The sequence below is a fragment of the Artibeus jamaicensis genome, unplaced genomic scaffold, assembly GCF_021234435.1.
Source record: "Artibeus jamaicensis isolate MK-2021 breed Jamaican fruit bat unplaced genomic scaffold, CSHL_Jam_final contig_419, whole genome shotgun sequence".
Classification (NCBI taxonomy): domain Eukaryota; kingdom Metazoa; phylum Chordata; class Mammalia; order Chiroptera; family Phyllostomidae; genus Artibeus; species Artibeus jamaicensis.
In genome coordinates, this window is record NW_026521824.1 from 2,441,405 (window position 1) to 2,456,700 (window position 15,296).

At 49.0% G+C, this 15,296-nt stretch overlaps 1 protein-coding gene across 2 annotated transcripts; it reads right to left on the reverse strand.

The window, feature by feature from the left end:
• Nucleotides 1-89: 89 nt before the first annotated feature.
• MFAP4 (microfibril associated protein 4) lies at nt 90-3,263 on the reverse strand. Of its 2 annotated transcripts, XM_037163205.2 has the most exons (6): nt 3,171-3,263; nt 2,766-2,847; nt 2,349-2,503; nt 1,784-1,880; nt 1,522-1,704; nt 90-1,138 (listed from the first exon to the last, which is right to left on the reverse strand). In XM_037163205.2, exons 1-6 carry the CDS (start codon nt 3,174-3,176, stop codon nt 891-893), a joined length of 771 nt encoding a protein of 256 aa, XP_037019100.1. In that variant the 5' UTR covers nt 3,177-3,263; the 3' UTR covers nt 90-890. The 2 variants fall into 2 exon arrangements, with proteins under 2 accessions (XP_037019100.1, XP_037019099.1); XM_037163204.2 differs by lacking the exon at nt 3,171-3,263 and having other exon boundaries at nt 2,766-2,886.
• Nucleotides 3,264-15,296: the final 12,033 nt, after the last annotated feature.

The following is a 15,296-nucleotide window of genomic DNA, read 5'->3' on the forward strand; positions in this document are numbered from 1 at the left end:
ATAAGCTGTCAGTAACGAAATACAGGAGACAGGTCCCCACCTTTGAGGACCAAACAAATGCATTTGCGTGCACAACAGCCAAAGCCAAGTTCATTCAGGTCCTGAGGTTTATTGAGACTCCACTACCTACCTGCTTTCAGTCCCACAGAAGTTGTCTGCTACCCCCTCACATGGTCAAACCTCAACCCTGGGGCAGATGGGAGGACCTTACATCTATGCCTACCTTGACTGGCTGTTTTTGGGTGGTGTGCCGTAGCTGTGATGAAATACAGTTTTGGCCTTGAGCGTTGGGAGCCTGGGACAGGGGGCAGGGGAAGCTGAGTATGATAGTGCGGTGGGGCTGCTCACCACTAGAGACTACATCAATGGGAGGCAGGCAAAGGATGAGACATACTCTGGGAACAGCTGGGGGCTTGCTGAGGGTAGTCATAGCAGCCACATGCAGGTGGTCTGGCATATTCCGGGTGGTGATCAGACTGCACCAGCTCAGACTAACATGCTGGGGTGGCCTCAGATAGATGAGCCCACAGTAAGGAAGCTGGCTAAGGTGGAACATGAGAGGTTGCAGCCTGGGAGGGCAGCTTCTAGCCCTTAGCCTTTGGTATGGGCCAGAGGCAACTAGGTGTTTTGTGGAGCCCAGCCAGGTCCAGACTGGCCGTGCCTTTCCGAGGAGGCCTGGGAAGCCGGTTGGCAGCACGACCTCAGGCCAAAGGGAGCAGAGGCCTGGCTTAGAGATCAGCTGGGGCTAGAGCCATAGGCCCCCTGTGAGAAGCAGGTGCCAAGAGAGCAGCAGAACTGACATGGGGGTTGGGGGCGACAGGTACAGGGGAGGGAGCGCTCGTGGAGACAGAGCAGCCAGGGGGGCATTGGGGCCTAATGGGGCCAGCCACTCAGGCCCGGCGTATTTTCATCTCAGTGCGCTTAAGGGAGTAGTAGAAGCCCTTCCACTGGGCCCAGTTGATGCCGTTGGCATAGGAGAGGTGGCTGCCACCCAGGTAGAAGCCGTTGAGGTTGGCAAAGTGGCAGCTTCGGAACCAGAAGGCTCCTGAGGAGAGGGCAGCACAGTTCTGCACGACGAGGTCCTGGTCCCGGTCAAAGGTGGAGAACTTCTGGCCGCTGTGGTAAGACAGGGAGTCACCTGGTGGAGAAGAAGAGGGGAGGGGCTACTGAGGCAGGGTGCCGAGCCCTGGGCTTGTGGGCCCGGGGTGACAGTAGTGATGAGGGATGCTGTCAGAGATATCACTTGTCAGCCTGGTGGGATGGGGTATCCTTCCTGCACCAGATGCTGGGTAGTTGTGCTTCTTCAGTGAAGAAAAACCGCTGCTCCCCATGGAGCTGCCTGGAGTGGAGTGGATGGGGCCTCTCCCCAGGCTGAGGCCTGAGCTGGTGAGGAGCCAGCCATGACCCTTCTGGGCCAGGAAAGGAAAGGTGGGGCCTGAAGGGGATCTGGGACCAACAGAGCAGTGCCAGCCCTGCCTTGTCCCCCCACATCCCCTTGTTAGTCTATTAGGAGGATGCTACCTGCCCCGCCGTCCTCAAAGCCTGCCACGTAGAGGGTGTAGCCATCCTCTTCAGCGCTGATCGCGTTGGGCGAGATGGAGAAGTCGATGTACTTGGCATAGGCTGTGTTGTTCTCAAAGTCCTCCAAGTCCACTCGCAGTTCGTACTTCTGCTTCAATGTCAGGAGGTGCAGGTTCTGCAGCCCTGGGGAGGAGGGCAGGGCAACTGGTCAGTAAGGACCTGGCTCTGGGGTGGCCCCCAGCCTACCTGGGCCCTGCCTTACCCAGCCAGTACTCCCCGTCTGCACGGCCAAAGCCTAGCTTGTAGTCGTTCCAGCCCCGGAAGAAACTCACTGAGCCATTGAATCTCTTCTGGAAAACCTAGAGCAGAGATGACAGGCCTGGGTTTTCAAGGGTCCAGTGGGAAGGGAGGGGCCTCATTCAGGTATGGACGCTATGGTGCTGAGGTGGTTTGTTAAAGGGCTGAGCTGGGGACCTAAAATAAGACGCACCCTGGCACCCCCCAGGGGTCAGCTGCTGCATGCTGGGGGGGTGTAGGAGGGTTTTCAAATGCCAGGGTGGAGCGCTGTGCTGGCTGTATGATGTTGAATGAAGTGCTTCACCCCTTTGGGCTTCAGTTCCTTGTCTGTGAGGGTGCCTTTCTCCTAGGGTTATTGTGAGGCTTACGTGCACAGGCTTATGTGCACCTAGAATTCAACAGCTCACAAACTATGCTGTCAGCACTATTATCCCCACATGAGAGATGAAGAAACCGAGGCTCCCAGAGCTGAAGCTGGGCCACACACTAGGACTGGAACTGGGTATCTGTCCCCCCCTCCTGCCACTCACCGTCCACTTCCCACCCTCGGTGGTCATGTCACAGAAGACAGGCACAGGCACGCTGGGGCCCAGAGGGTAGATGAGGTACACGCCATCTGCCTGGTAGCCCTGAGCATAGATGTCATCACAGTCCAGGGGCTGCTGAAGGCAAGACTTCTCTAGAGCTGTGGAGCAGGGCAAGGAGTTATGCTAAGGCATAACTTACACCTCGGCACCCCACAATTTGCCTCCATCCCTGAGAGCAGGATACTCTGTCACAAGACATTGCAAGATTTCTTGGAGAGGAGGGACGCTCAAAGATCATATCATTCACCTGCCCCATTTTATAGAACAGGAGACAGGCCTGCAGAGCTGGCTGACTCCCAGGGATGTGGCTCAGACAGCCTCTCTTTGGCCAGGCTGCATTTGCAACCATGGGCTGCTTACCATCACCCCGGATCCCAGAGACCTGGGGGGCGCAGTGGGGAATGGAGAAGAGCAGCAGGAGCAGCGGCAGGGCCAGGAAGGCCTGGTGAAAGGAAAACAGGGTCACCTCAACACAGTCCATGCCTCCAGCCCCAGAGCCCTCCTGCTTTCTTTGCACTTGCCAACACCCACAGCAGCCCCCGCCAGAAACCCTTTGCCTGCCCTCTGGTCCTTTTTTTCCCTCCCAAGAAACCCCACTCCCTGGGACAGGCTCAGCACCCTTGCAGATTAGGAGTTTCAGCTGGATCGTGTGAGTCCCTGGTGCCTTTAGGGTCCCCTCTCTCATCAAGGTTCTCTCCACACAAAGGGCTCTGTCCCCCATGCATGCGTCTCCCACACATGCGTCCCCCACCCGGGGCTCGGTACCTTCATGCTGCCAGTTCAGCTCAGAGTGGCTGGGTGTCTGCTGCTCCAGACTGCAACCGCCAGAGTTATGTGCTGGGCCCCAGCCAGCAGCCCCAGCCCCACCCCCTGGAACGGCAGAACCCCCTCTCTCCATCCTGGGCATTGAACCAGCATAGGCTGGAGCCAGGGGACCACCTGTGTCTCATTAGGCCTGTCAGGGGCAGAGCACTGCAGACATTAACTCTCACTGGCTCAGCCCCGACGATGTCTTTATTTTCTCCCCTTCTTTGGGCCTGTGCATTATCAGCTGTTGGGGGAAGGCTGAAGGGTGATGGGGAGGTGTGAGTGTGCCTGGGTCCTGAGGAGGGGAGGCCCCTCGGTGGGGGGCAGCTTCAGAGTTCCTGCTGCTGGAGCCAGGCTGGGGTGCGTTGGTGAGGAGGCTGAAGAGGAGCGGGGGCTGGCCAGCTCCTGGCAGGGCTGGGACATTGCTGAGCTGTGAGCACAGCTTGCAGGCGTCCAACAGCCGTCCACTCTCCAGCCCCCTTCTCCCCCTTTCCAGACTCCCCTGGGGATCTGTCTGGCTCACACACCAGAGCACAGGGCCTCTTTTGTATTTTTTTCACCTCATCCCATCCCCTTCCTTTCTTTAAACCCCTTGCTTTGGTCCCCATCCAACCTCAGACTCCCCTTTCTGCCACTCAGCCATCACACTATTTCCCTAGCCTTGGGTGCTCACCTCTTTCTTCCCTTTTTGCCCCTCTGAACGAGGTGTCATCCTGTCTGCCTCCCAGCCATCCTTGAGGACTGTGTACCTTTCTTGCTGGTCTGGCCTCCTGGGAGACCTCTCACAGGGGCAGGGGTTGGGGGAGGTCTTGTCCACCCCCCCCCCACACCTCCCTCCTGCAAGGGTGGCCAGAACAATCTAGATGGCTGTTCTGTCACCACTTATAAGCTTCTGTGGCTCCCTATTGCCTCAGAAATGAAGCTAAATTTCTCACCTTAGACTTGAGAAGAATTTTAAGTCTGGTGTACCTTAAGGACCTTCTCCCTTGTTGCTTGTCACTCATGAAGTACAATCTAGCCACACTAACTTCCCCACTGGTGCCCGCTCTGTTTGTTCCCTGGGGGCCCACACCTCCGCCCATGGCCATGAGTGCCAAAGGGCAGGCCTGTGTTCCTGTGCTTTCAGTGCCCATTGCAGACAGAGCCTGGCACAGAGAGGCCAGTGCAAGCCCTCATCCACAGACCAAGTACCTTGTGAGCCTGTACTCTGGGAATACACTATCTGCCCCCATGGAGTGGCAAACATAGATGTGAGATAGCTCAGTGAAAATGTAATGTGTGTTTTGAAAGAAACTTTGTTGAGTGGATGAACAAGTGAAATGTTCAAAGGTATGAAGTAAGAAAGCAGTGTGGCCTCCGGTCCTCTCTTCAGCCCCCACAAGGCCAGCCGGCCTCCTGGTGATCCTATCAAGTGCTTCACACAGTGCCCACAGTTGACAACTGTTTACTAAGTGTGAGTCATCTTCATCAACGGTGGTTGTTCTTACACACTTGGATTTTTATCCTTGCCAGTGGAGAAGATAGTTGCCTGCCTCTCAGCAGCCATTTTTCCCTTAGTCCTGAGCAGTAAGATCCTGACAGATTTTTACCTGGACTGATTGTCTGGCCTCCCCTGGGTCTGAATTTTAGCCAAAAAGATGCAAGAAGGGTTGTAAAGGTAGGTAGTAGTTCCTTCTTCTCCCTGCCCTCTCTTCTGTTGCTGGGTGTGAGGGCTGGAGCCTCAGCTGCCACCTGAGACAGTGGGGACCAGGCCCCTTGGGGTGGCGGGAGGTTGGTCCAGGAGGAGCTGGGTCCATGCCCGCTCTGGACTGGCCTGTAGGCCTGTTTTATGTGGGAGAGAGGGAAGTGTCCATGTAGTTGAAGTCTGCTGTTTTTCCTGATACACACTGCTGAGTCTAATCCTAATACCAATGCCAGCTAATTTTAGCACAAGCTACAAAAAGGAAAATAATGAAAAAATCAGTCATCAAAACAAATCATAAAATGTGTTCTAAGTCAAGTATCAGAGTTTTGCAGAATGCAACTAATAAACAAATGTAGGAAACCCCTGCCCCCACAAAAAAGAATGAAGCAATGAGGTATCCATCATAGTTTGCCTGTTAGTTTTGTAGAAACTTTGACGTTTGTGGCTGTGGCCCAGCAGGCAGGCGTTCTCCTTGCTGGATGTGTTGGTGAATGAGTTTAACTCTTTAAGGGAAGGAACCTGGCAATAAAACAGCAAGAGTCAGGAGTCAGAAACCACACTTTGGAAATACTGCCTGAAGGAAAGATGCCAACATTGAAAAAGATATTAGTGGGCATTGTTGGCTGCCCAGCCTGGGAAATGTCTTCCTGTATTTGGGGGTTTCTCCCTAACTTGGAAAATGGGGGTACCTGCTTTGCCAGGCTTCCTTTAAGTTTGGTTGAAGGCACATGACCTTGGTTTAGCCAATCAAATTCACTCCCCTGGGTTTCATTTGTGAGGTGTTATTTCCAGAAGCAGGAACATGAAAAGTCTATTCCTGGGTTGGTAGTGACCCTGGGAGCATCTGAGTTCTAGGGTCTCTGGCTGGTGGGTGGTGACTTTGCAACTGCAGTGCTGGCTTTGGTGGCAAAGTCTGGAACTTGGTCCTCAGAGCCCTCCTGGCCTCTGCCAATGGTCTGCCAACTAACGTAGATGAAGATATTTACCAATTTGAGCTGACTTTGCTGGAAGGCTTTCCAGGCCTTGCAGCTGCTAAGGACTGGAGGACTAGCTTGATTGGGTGTGTGGCAGCTAATGTCACTCAGGTCTCTGAGAGATGGGCCCTCAGTCGTGGTCTTGTCATGGGGACAATGTCAGGAGCACACTGTGCACTGCACAGGCCTGTGACTTTATCTGGTCAAGAGTGCTCCATCCCACTGGCCTTGTTTGAGTCACTTGCATTCCCTCCACCCCACCTTTCTCTGCCCTGCTCTGTGCCCAGGGCATCACTGGCTTCCAGCTGGATTTGGCCAGTGGGAGGCACCAGCAGGAGATGGGAGAAAAGAGAGGTTGGGGTATTTCTCCATGGCTCTGGTCCTACCCAGGTGTGAGGTTTTGGTGATGGCTGTGCCCTCCTCCCAATGCCTTTATAGCTCTTGCCTATCCCCTCAGCAGCACTTCCTCCCCTCTTCAACAGCCAGGGAGAGTGTGGGCGCCCCACCCCCCATTGCTAGTCTCAGGTGCCCCAACACCCCGTGCCTGGCTCCTTAATGCCCACACTCAAGTAAATAGTCCCTTCGTTAAATTCTCTTAAAAGCAAACAAAACATCTGAGTCTGCCTTTTTCCCTGCCAAGGGCTTTGGTTTCGTTCTAAAAGTGTAGCAGCCTGTGGAATGTCTGGGACAACAGCTAAGGACAAGACCCCAAACTCTTCTGATTATCATCCCACATTCAGCCTGAGCTGAAGAGGGTTGAGCAAGGGCATTTTTGGAGGGAGCTCCTAGGAGCAGAGAGCACTCAAGGATCAGGGAGGGTGCATCCCCCAATCCAGGCCTGTCTTCCTGCAAGAGACTACAGCTGAGCTCCCAAATCCAGCCCTCCCCAGAGGTTGCCACTGGTGTAGGTGGGAGGGGTGACGGAGAAGCCAGAGAGTGTGAACACTGGAGCTGCCATGTAGGGGCAGGGGCTGCTCCATCAGGGGCAGGATAAGAATGTTCCCTGGTGGGTGCTGGGAAACATCAGGTCACATTGGACTTCAGCCCACTCTAGGGGGCCTAGGTTTTTTTTTTTTTTTTTTTTTTTTAAGAGGAGGTAGGGAAGGAGGGGAGAGAGAGAGAAGTGAGAGAGAACATCGATCATCTGCCTCCTGTACCTGCCCCAACCAGGGATCGAACCCACAACCCTTTGTTTACAGACAACGCTCCAGCCAACTGAGCCACACTAGTGACCTCATTTTAATAGAGGTCTAGTGACTTTAAAGGCTCTGTCTCCAAATAGAGTCATATTCTGAGGTGTTGGGAATTAGGACTTCAACATATGACTTTCAGGGGACACATTTCAGCCAGCCCATAACAAGCTCCTAGATGTATCTGGCATTCTTCACCCCTGTTGAGAAGGAAGTGAACAGATGGCTGTCCTGGAGCTAGAGAGAGGGAAAAAAAGTAAAATGATAACAAGTGCTTTGAAAAAGAAAGGGACAATGAATGGAGTGGAAGAGGTCATGGTGACAAGAGGCAGTGGTGGCTGTGGGCTCCCAGGCCCAACACAGGGTCTCTTGTGGTGGGGAGCACATTCCCTCCCCAGATTTTTTTTTTTTTTTGTAAAGGGTAAAGTTAAGAGGGATTGGTATCTCTCCACACTCTTTTTGTAGTTTGGAGCCAGTTCCATTGAGCTCAGAGTGTGGCCAAGAGAAGAAGCAGGTAGGAAATGGGGAGGGTATAGAACGCCAGGCTAGGCATTTGTTCAAGGTTGACCCCAAAGGCCTTTGAGATTAGGGTATGCGGAGATATGACCTTCCGACCTATTTACCATCGAGAGTTTATGTGCTCGGTTTTATTTTGATGTGTGCATGTTGTTTGCATCTGGGCATGCTGCCTACTGGGGAGAAAACATTCAGATGAAAAGTTTTGGTTTTTGTTTTCTAAACAACGGAATGCATGCATGCCGTACTCGGGGAGAAGGGCACCAAAAGGTCTGTTATTGGAAAATGGCAGTTCCCCTCCTGGTGTTTGAGGAGATCTTGGGGGGTTCCTCTTCCATGTCAGTGTGTGGCTGGCCACACTGGAAGCTTGTGTCCTCATCCTGAGAAAATTCTCCATTACCTCTTCTTTAGCTGCTCTCTCCCCTCCTTTTCCTCTGCTCTCTTTCTGATAATTTTATTAGTGGGGTGTTGGACCTCCCAAACTGAATTTGTTCTTTTCTCTGACATTTTCCATGTCTGTGGTTTTTTTTTTTAAAGATTTTATTCATTTATTTTTTAGAGGGGAAGGGAAGGAGAGAAGGAGAGAAACATCAATGTATGGTTGCTTTTTTGGTGCATCCCCTGCTGGGAACTGGCCCCTGCTGGGAACTGGCCTGCAACCCAGGCATGTGCCCTGACTGGGAATCAAACCGTGATCGTCTACTTCACAGGCCTGCGCTCAATCCACTGAGCTACACCAGCCAGGGCTCCATGTCTGTGTTTTTAAATCTAATTTCTGGAGCATACCCTTAATGTCCAACACTATTGATGTAAAAAAAAATTGGCTATCATGTTATTTTTATTTTTCATTTCCTCCTTGTTTTAAGACCTTATTGGGGGTATAATTTACATATTGTAAGATCTATTCACTGTTTATGTACAGTTCAACAACTGCTAATTTAAACAGATAGACTTTATTTTTTACAGTAATTTTAGGTTCACAACGAAACTGAGGAAAGAGCAAATACAGAGAGATCCCTGAATAACACATGCACAGTCTATCTGCCCATTATCAACGCCTCCACCAGAGTGGTACATTGCTTACAATTAGTGAACCTACTGCTTTGTCCAAAGTATCATATAGTTGGAATCATACAGTATGTATCCTTTCAGATTGTTTGCTTTCACTTAGTCATATGCTTTGACTTTCCTCCATGTCTCTAATGGCTTGAGAGCTTATTTCTTTTTAGCAGTAACATTCCATTGTCTGTATGGACCACAGTTTATCCATCACCCATTGAAGGACATCTTGGTTGTTTCCAGGTTTTGGCAACCATGAATAAAGCTGCTATATTTGGGCAAATACCAAGGAGTGTGACTATTGGATTGCATGGTAAGAGTATGTCTAGTTTTGTATGAAACCACTGAACTGTCTTCCCGAGGGGCTGTCCCACCAGCAGCGAACCAGAGACCCTGCTGCTCTACCTCCTCACCAGCATCAGGTGTCATCAGGGTTCTGGGTTTCACCATTCTTTTATTTTTTTAAGATTTTATTTATTTGCTTTTAGAGAGAGGGGAAGGGAGAGAGAAAGAGAGGGGGAGAAACATCAATGTGTGAGAGAAACATTGGTTGGTTGCCTCTCACATGCATCCTAGCTGAGCACTGGCCTGCAACCCAGGAATCAAACTGGCAACTTTTTACTTGAGAGGATGACTTGCTTGATCAACTGAGGCACACCAATCAGGGTGTCACCATTTGATTAAGTGTACAGTTTTGTAGGGTTTTTTTTGTTTGTTTTTTTCTTCTTCTTTTTAAAAATTTATTTAATTATTGTTCAAGTGCAGTTTTCTGTCTTTTACTCCCATCCCAGCCCACCCCCCCAGTGTTCCCCCCCTCCCTCCCATTCCCTCCTCCCCCGCTGTTGTTTTTGTCCATGTGTCCTTTATACTTGTTCCTGTGAATCCTTCCCCTTTTCCCCTGAAATTCTCTCCCCTCTCCCCTCTGGTCACTGTCAGCCTGTTCTGTATTTCAGTGTCCTTGGTTATATTTTGCTTGTTTGATTGTTTTGTTGTTTAGATTCCTGTTAAAGGTGAGATGATATGGTATTTGTCTTTCACTGCCTGGCCTATTTCACTCAGCATGATGCTTTCCAGTTTCCATCCATGCTGTTGCAAAGGGTAGTAGCTCCTTCTTTCTGCTGCATAGAATTCCATTGTGTAAATGTACCATAGTTTTTGGATCCATTCATTTACTGATGGGCACCTAGGTTGCTTCCTACTCTTGGCTATTGTAAATTGTGCTGCTATGAACATTGGTTTGCATAGGTTCTTTTGGATTGGTGTTTCAGGGTTCTTAGGATATACTGCTAACAGTGGAATTGCTGGGTGAAAAGGAATATTCATTTTTAGTCTTCGTAGAAAATTCCATACTGTTTTCCATAATGGTTGTACCAGTCTGCAATCCCACCAACAGTGAACTAGGGTCCCCTTTTCCCCACAACCTCTCCAACATTTGTTGTTTGTTACTTTGTTTATGATGGCCATTCTGACAGGTGTAAAGTGGTATCTCATTGTGGTTTTAAGTTTTGTAGTTTTAATTTGCAGTTCCCTAATGACATATGATGTGGAACATCTTTTCATATGCTTATTTGGCATCTGCGTATCTTCTGTTGGTGAAGTGTCTGTTCAGATCTTTAGCCCATTTTTTAATTTGGTTGTTCATGTTCTTATTGTTTAACCAGTTGCCTCTTTTTAATAGCATGTGTTATTTTTGGGGGGTTTGTTTTGTTTTATAGATGCATATCTTTCTTTATTTCTTTAAGGATATAAACTATAACTTGTGAATTCTTCTGTTTCCTGCATTGTCTCTCTTTTCTAAGTTTGTTTGATTTGGTTACTCTCTCTTGTGTTTGAGACTTTCATCAGATGCCTGCCTCTGATTTGTTCAGATTCAGGCAGAGGCCTTGGAACCTGTGAGGGGCCCAGGCTGCGCTTTGCCTCCCTGTGGATCAGAAGTATGTTCTGCTCCACAGAACAGAAAACCCGACCACAGTAGCACAACCAGGTGGAGGTGTTTTATTTTTGTTTTCACAAAACAAACAAACAAAACACAGAAATGGGCAGAGCAGGGCTACTTGAGTGTTTATAACTTTTTTCACTTCCATGCTGTCTTTTCAGTGAGTTTTAGGAGGAAGAGGAAATAAGAATGAGAGATGAATCCACCAGATTTAATCCCATGGGTTATATACACACTTCATCTTATTCTAAATAATTTCCTGTTGTAGGCACAATGTTTTGCCTTTTTAAAAAAGCTCTCAAGTCCTGGCTGGCATGGCTCAGTGGACTGAATGCCAGCCTGTGAACTGAAGTGTGGCTGGTTCGATTCCCAGTCAGGGCACATGCCTGGGTTGTGGGCCAAGTCCCCAGTGGGGGTTGTGCAAGAGGCAATCACACAGTGATGTTTCTCCCTCCCTTCCCCTCTCTCTAAAAAATAAATAAAGCATTTAAAAAGGAAAAAAAGTTTCCAAAACCAGCATTTATTTTAAAATTAAAATGCTCAAGAGACTTTAGAAAGGTCCAAAGGCCTAGAGGTACCCACGTTTCAGGTGAGATCATAGGCAGGTACTGCCTGTTGGCTTCTCTGTCGCTAAAGCCTGACTCGTGCTGTGCTTAGTCTGTCCCTCCCTGTCTCTTAGTGGGGCAGTGGCAGGTTCCTCTGGCTCTCAGGGACAGCCAGGGTTACCACACTAACAATGATAAGAAAAGCAATTGCAGTTCCTACCGAGATGGAAACATAGGTAGAAACGCTTTGCTTCCTCGCACAACCAAAAGAGAGATAACAACCAATCTAAAAACAATAAACAACCAGAAGTGCCAGCAAATCAAACTACATGGAACTCCAATAACCCAGGAGTTAAAGAAACATTCACCCAAACCAGTAGGAGGGCAGGAGGGGCTGTGACGGGTACCGGAGCATAGAGGATGCATGCATGGTGGCAAATTTTGAGGGTTAGGTGGGGCTGGCTAAACAGGAAAGTAAAGACTCAAAGCTAGCGGTAAACTGTGCGGGTTGCCACAGCGATAGAAACTCCCAGTCTCACGAGAGAGTTCACTGGAAAGTGGGGCTAGAGCAGAGCAAGTGAGCCTCATTTCCTCTCTGATCCTCCCCCATGGACAGCACCACAAGGAAGCAAAGAGAGTTGCCTTGTGTGGGTGAATGCCTAAGGCCCTGCCCTCTTACAACATAACAGGTGTGCTGACACAAAGAAATAACGGCCTAAGTGAAAGAACAGACCAAAACTCCAGAAAAAACTAAGCAATGAGTAGATAGCCAACCTATCTTGCAGAGTTCAAAACACTGGTTATCAGTATGCTCACAGAACTGATTGAGCTCAGTTGCAAAATGAAGGAAGAAATGAAGGCTATACAAAATGAAGTAAAGGAAAATACACAGGGAACCAATAGTGAAGGGAAGGAAGCCAGGACTCAAATCAATGCTTGGGAACAGAAGAAATAAATATCCAACTGGAACAGAATGAAAAAACAAGAACTCAAAAAAAAGAGAGGCTTAGGAAACTTTGGGACAACTTTAAATGCTGTAAAATCTGAATCATAGGAGTGCCAGAAGGAGGTAAATGAGAGCAAGAATTTGAAAACTTATTTGAATAAATAATGAAGAAAAACTTCCCCAATCTGGCAAAGGAAATAGACGTCCAGAAAGTCCAGGTCCCAAAGAAATTGGACCCAAAGAGGAACACATCAAGGCACATCATGATTAAGCTACCCAAGATTAAAGATAAAGAGAGAATCTTAAAAGTAGCAAGAGGAAAGGAAATAGTTACCTACAAAGGAGTTCCCATAAGTTCATAAGCTGATGTCTCAAAAGAAACCTTGAAGGCAAGAAGGGGTTAGAAAGAAGTATTCAAAAGTCAGGAAAGGCAAGGACCTACACCCAAGATTATTCTATCCAGTAAAGCTATCATTTAGAATGGAAGGGCAGATAAAGTGCTCCCCAGATAAGGTCAAGTTAAAGGAGTTCATCATCACCCAGCCCTTATTATATGAAATGTTAAAGGGACTTATCTAAGGAAAAGAAGAAGATAAAAAACTATGAACAGTAAAATGACAATAAACTCTCAGCTATCAACAACCAAACCTAAAAAACCCCCCAAAACCCAAAACTAAGCAAACAACTAGAACAGGAACAGAATCAGAGAAATGAACATCATATGGAGGGTTATCAGTGGGGAGGGGGAAGGGAAGAATTGGGGGGAAAGGTACAGGGGATAAGAAACATAATAAGTAGGCATAAAATAGATGGGGAGGTTAAGAATAGGAAACAGAAGTCAAAGAACTTGTATGTATGACCCATGGACATAAACTAAGGGGGGGGGGAATGCTGGAGGGTTGGGGGAGTAGGGTGGAAGGGAGATAGAGGGGGGAAAACTAATAGCATAATCAATAAAAAAAACTTTTAAAGAAAAGCGGTGGCAGTGGCAATCACTGCAGGAGTGGACATCGCATGATCCAGGGAGGAAGCTGCCATGGCAATTCCAAAAATCAAAACGAACATTACTAATCCAGTAAAGAAGAAAATAACTTGTTTGCAGAACCTATAGGAACACTTTCCTTGGATGACTGCAATCAGGTCTGCTGACTATACACTTGAGATGCTCAGATCATGACATTAAATGTAGCTCTTGAACAACCAGGAAAGTCTAGCTCCTTTCAAGATGAGATGTGTTTTGCCTTTTATAAACAAGGAAACTGAGGCTCAAAGAGACAGTAGGACTGGGGTTCGAACCTGAAGCTTATTTTTCTACATTCCTGGGAGTCCCAGGAGCCCCTAGAGACTTCTGGTCTTATGGACAGGAGCACATCAGGCCCTTGGGACACCTGTGGGAGCCAGGTGGACCATGTGCAGTGATGACGTGGTCAGAGGGAGATCGAGGCGGGGAGGAGAAGGGCCCACAGCCCACAGAGGGGATGATGTCCTAGGGTGCTGGGTGGCTGGCGTGCCACAGGCCCATGTGAGTGGGTACACATGGTGCTTTCTGAGGCATTGGCCCCACAGTACTGCTCCCTGACACCCAGTTGTATGGGTTCTGGCTTCTGCTGCCTCATTTTCTGCACCTGGCTGCCAGCCTGTCAGCTCCTGAGGGCAGGCCCTGGCCCCGAGCCTGTATTCTAGTACTTGGCCTGCACCAGGGAACCACCCTGAGGGCTGATGGCCGGGTGGGAGCACCTGCGGAAGGAAGGAAACCTAGGTTGTGTGAGGCCCAAGAGGAAGAAAGGAGCAGTGCCATGGCGGGGTGGGGGTTAGGGGGTCCAGGGAAGGGGGAGGATCGGGTGTAGGGGTTGGAACATAGCACAGGAGGCTGTAAGACTGGAAGGAGCCCCGGTTGATGTAGCTCAGTGGATTTAGCAGGGGCTGCGAACCAAAGGGCTACTGGTTTGATTCCCAGTCAGGGCACGTGCCTAGGTTGCAGGCCAAGTCGCCAGTAGGGGGCATGTGAAAGGCAACCACACATTGATGTTTCTCTACTCTATTTCTCCTCTTCTTCTCTCTCTAAAAATAAATAAAATTTTTTTAAAATACTGGAAGGAAAGTTAGGTTAGTCTGTAAAGTGCCCTACACATTCAAGAAGCTTCTTCCTGGAGGTGCTTTAGTAAAAACAATACAGTGAAAAAGCATGAGTTTGGGAATCCAGGTTCAACTCCCAAGTGTAATTGCCACTGATGTAAGGGACTAATGGGCTCAGAATTCTATTTCCAGTAAGTTCTCTTAGCACTAAACTTTCTTAGCTCTGTGTAAGTTCTCCCTTTCTCTCCCCTGCACAATCATCCCTCTGTTCCTGAGAATTCCAGCATTTAGGGAGCACCTGTTATGTGTCAGTCACTGTGCGAGATGGCAGGGTCATAGCACTGAAAAGTGTAGGCCCCACCCTGCTCACAGTGCTGAGACTTCAGGGAGACAGGATGAAACAAACCCATATCCTCATTCATTCATTTTATTGAGCCCTGAAAATGACCCCTCTTGTGGCAGTGAGGACCCACCAAGGATCTGAACAAATGGAATTACCTGCCCTCCTGAGCTGACATTTGGATGGGGGAAAGGGCAATAAACAAGGCTCTTAGGTCACTCACATAGCTTACTAGGTGGTGACAAGTGTCATGGAGGGAAAATAAACCATGCAAATGGCATTGATTGAGAGATGCTGAAATTTTATCTAGCTAGGGCAAGGGCAGGTTCAGTGAGAATGTAAAATGGGATTAAAGCAGGGATCAGCAAAATTTTTCTGTGAAGAGCCAAACACCAATTACTTCAGGCTTTGGAAGCCATATGGTCTTGGTCAGAGCTCTTCAGTCTGCCACGGTGGCACAAAAGCAGCCATGGCCAGCCCATGGATGCGTGAGCATGGTGGTGTTCTAATGTGGTCTTTCTGACCAGCAGTGGGTACTGGGCCGATGTGACCCATAGTGTGCTGACCCCTGGAACAAAGACCTGTGGGAAATGAGGGAGGGAGCTGTGAGGGTATCTGAGTAAAGAACAGTTTGGGCAATGAAAGAAGTATGTGCAAAGGCCCTGAGGTGGCAGTGTGCCAATGTGTTTGAGGGATAGTGAGTCCACCAGGGTGGCTGGACCAGAGGAGACCAAAGTGGAAGAGTAGTAGGAGAGTTCAAGAGATGACGGGACACATTCTTCAGGGCTTGTGTAATTGTCAACTGTGGGAAGGAAGGG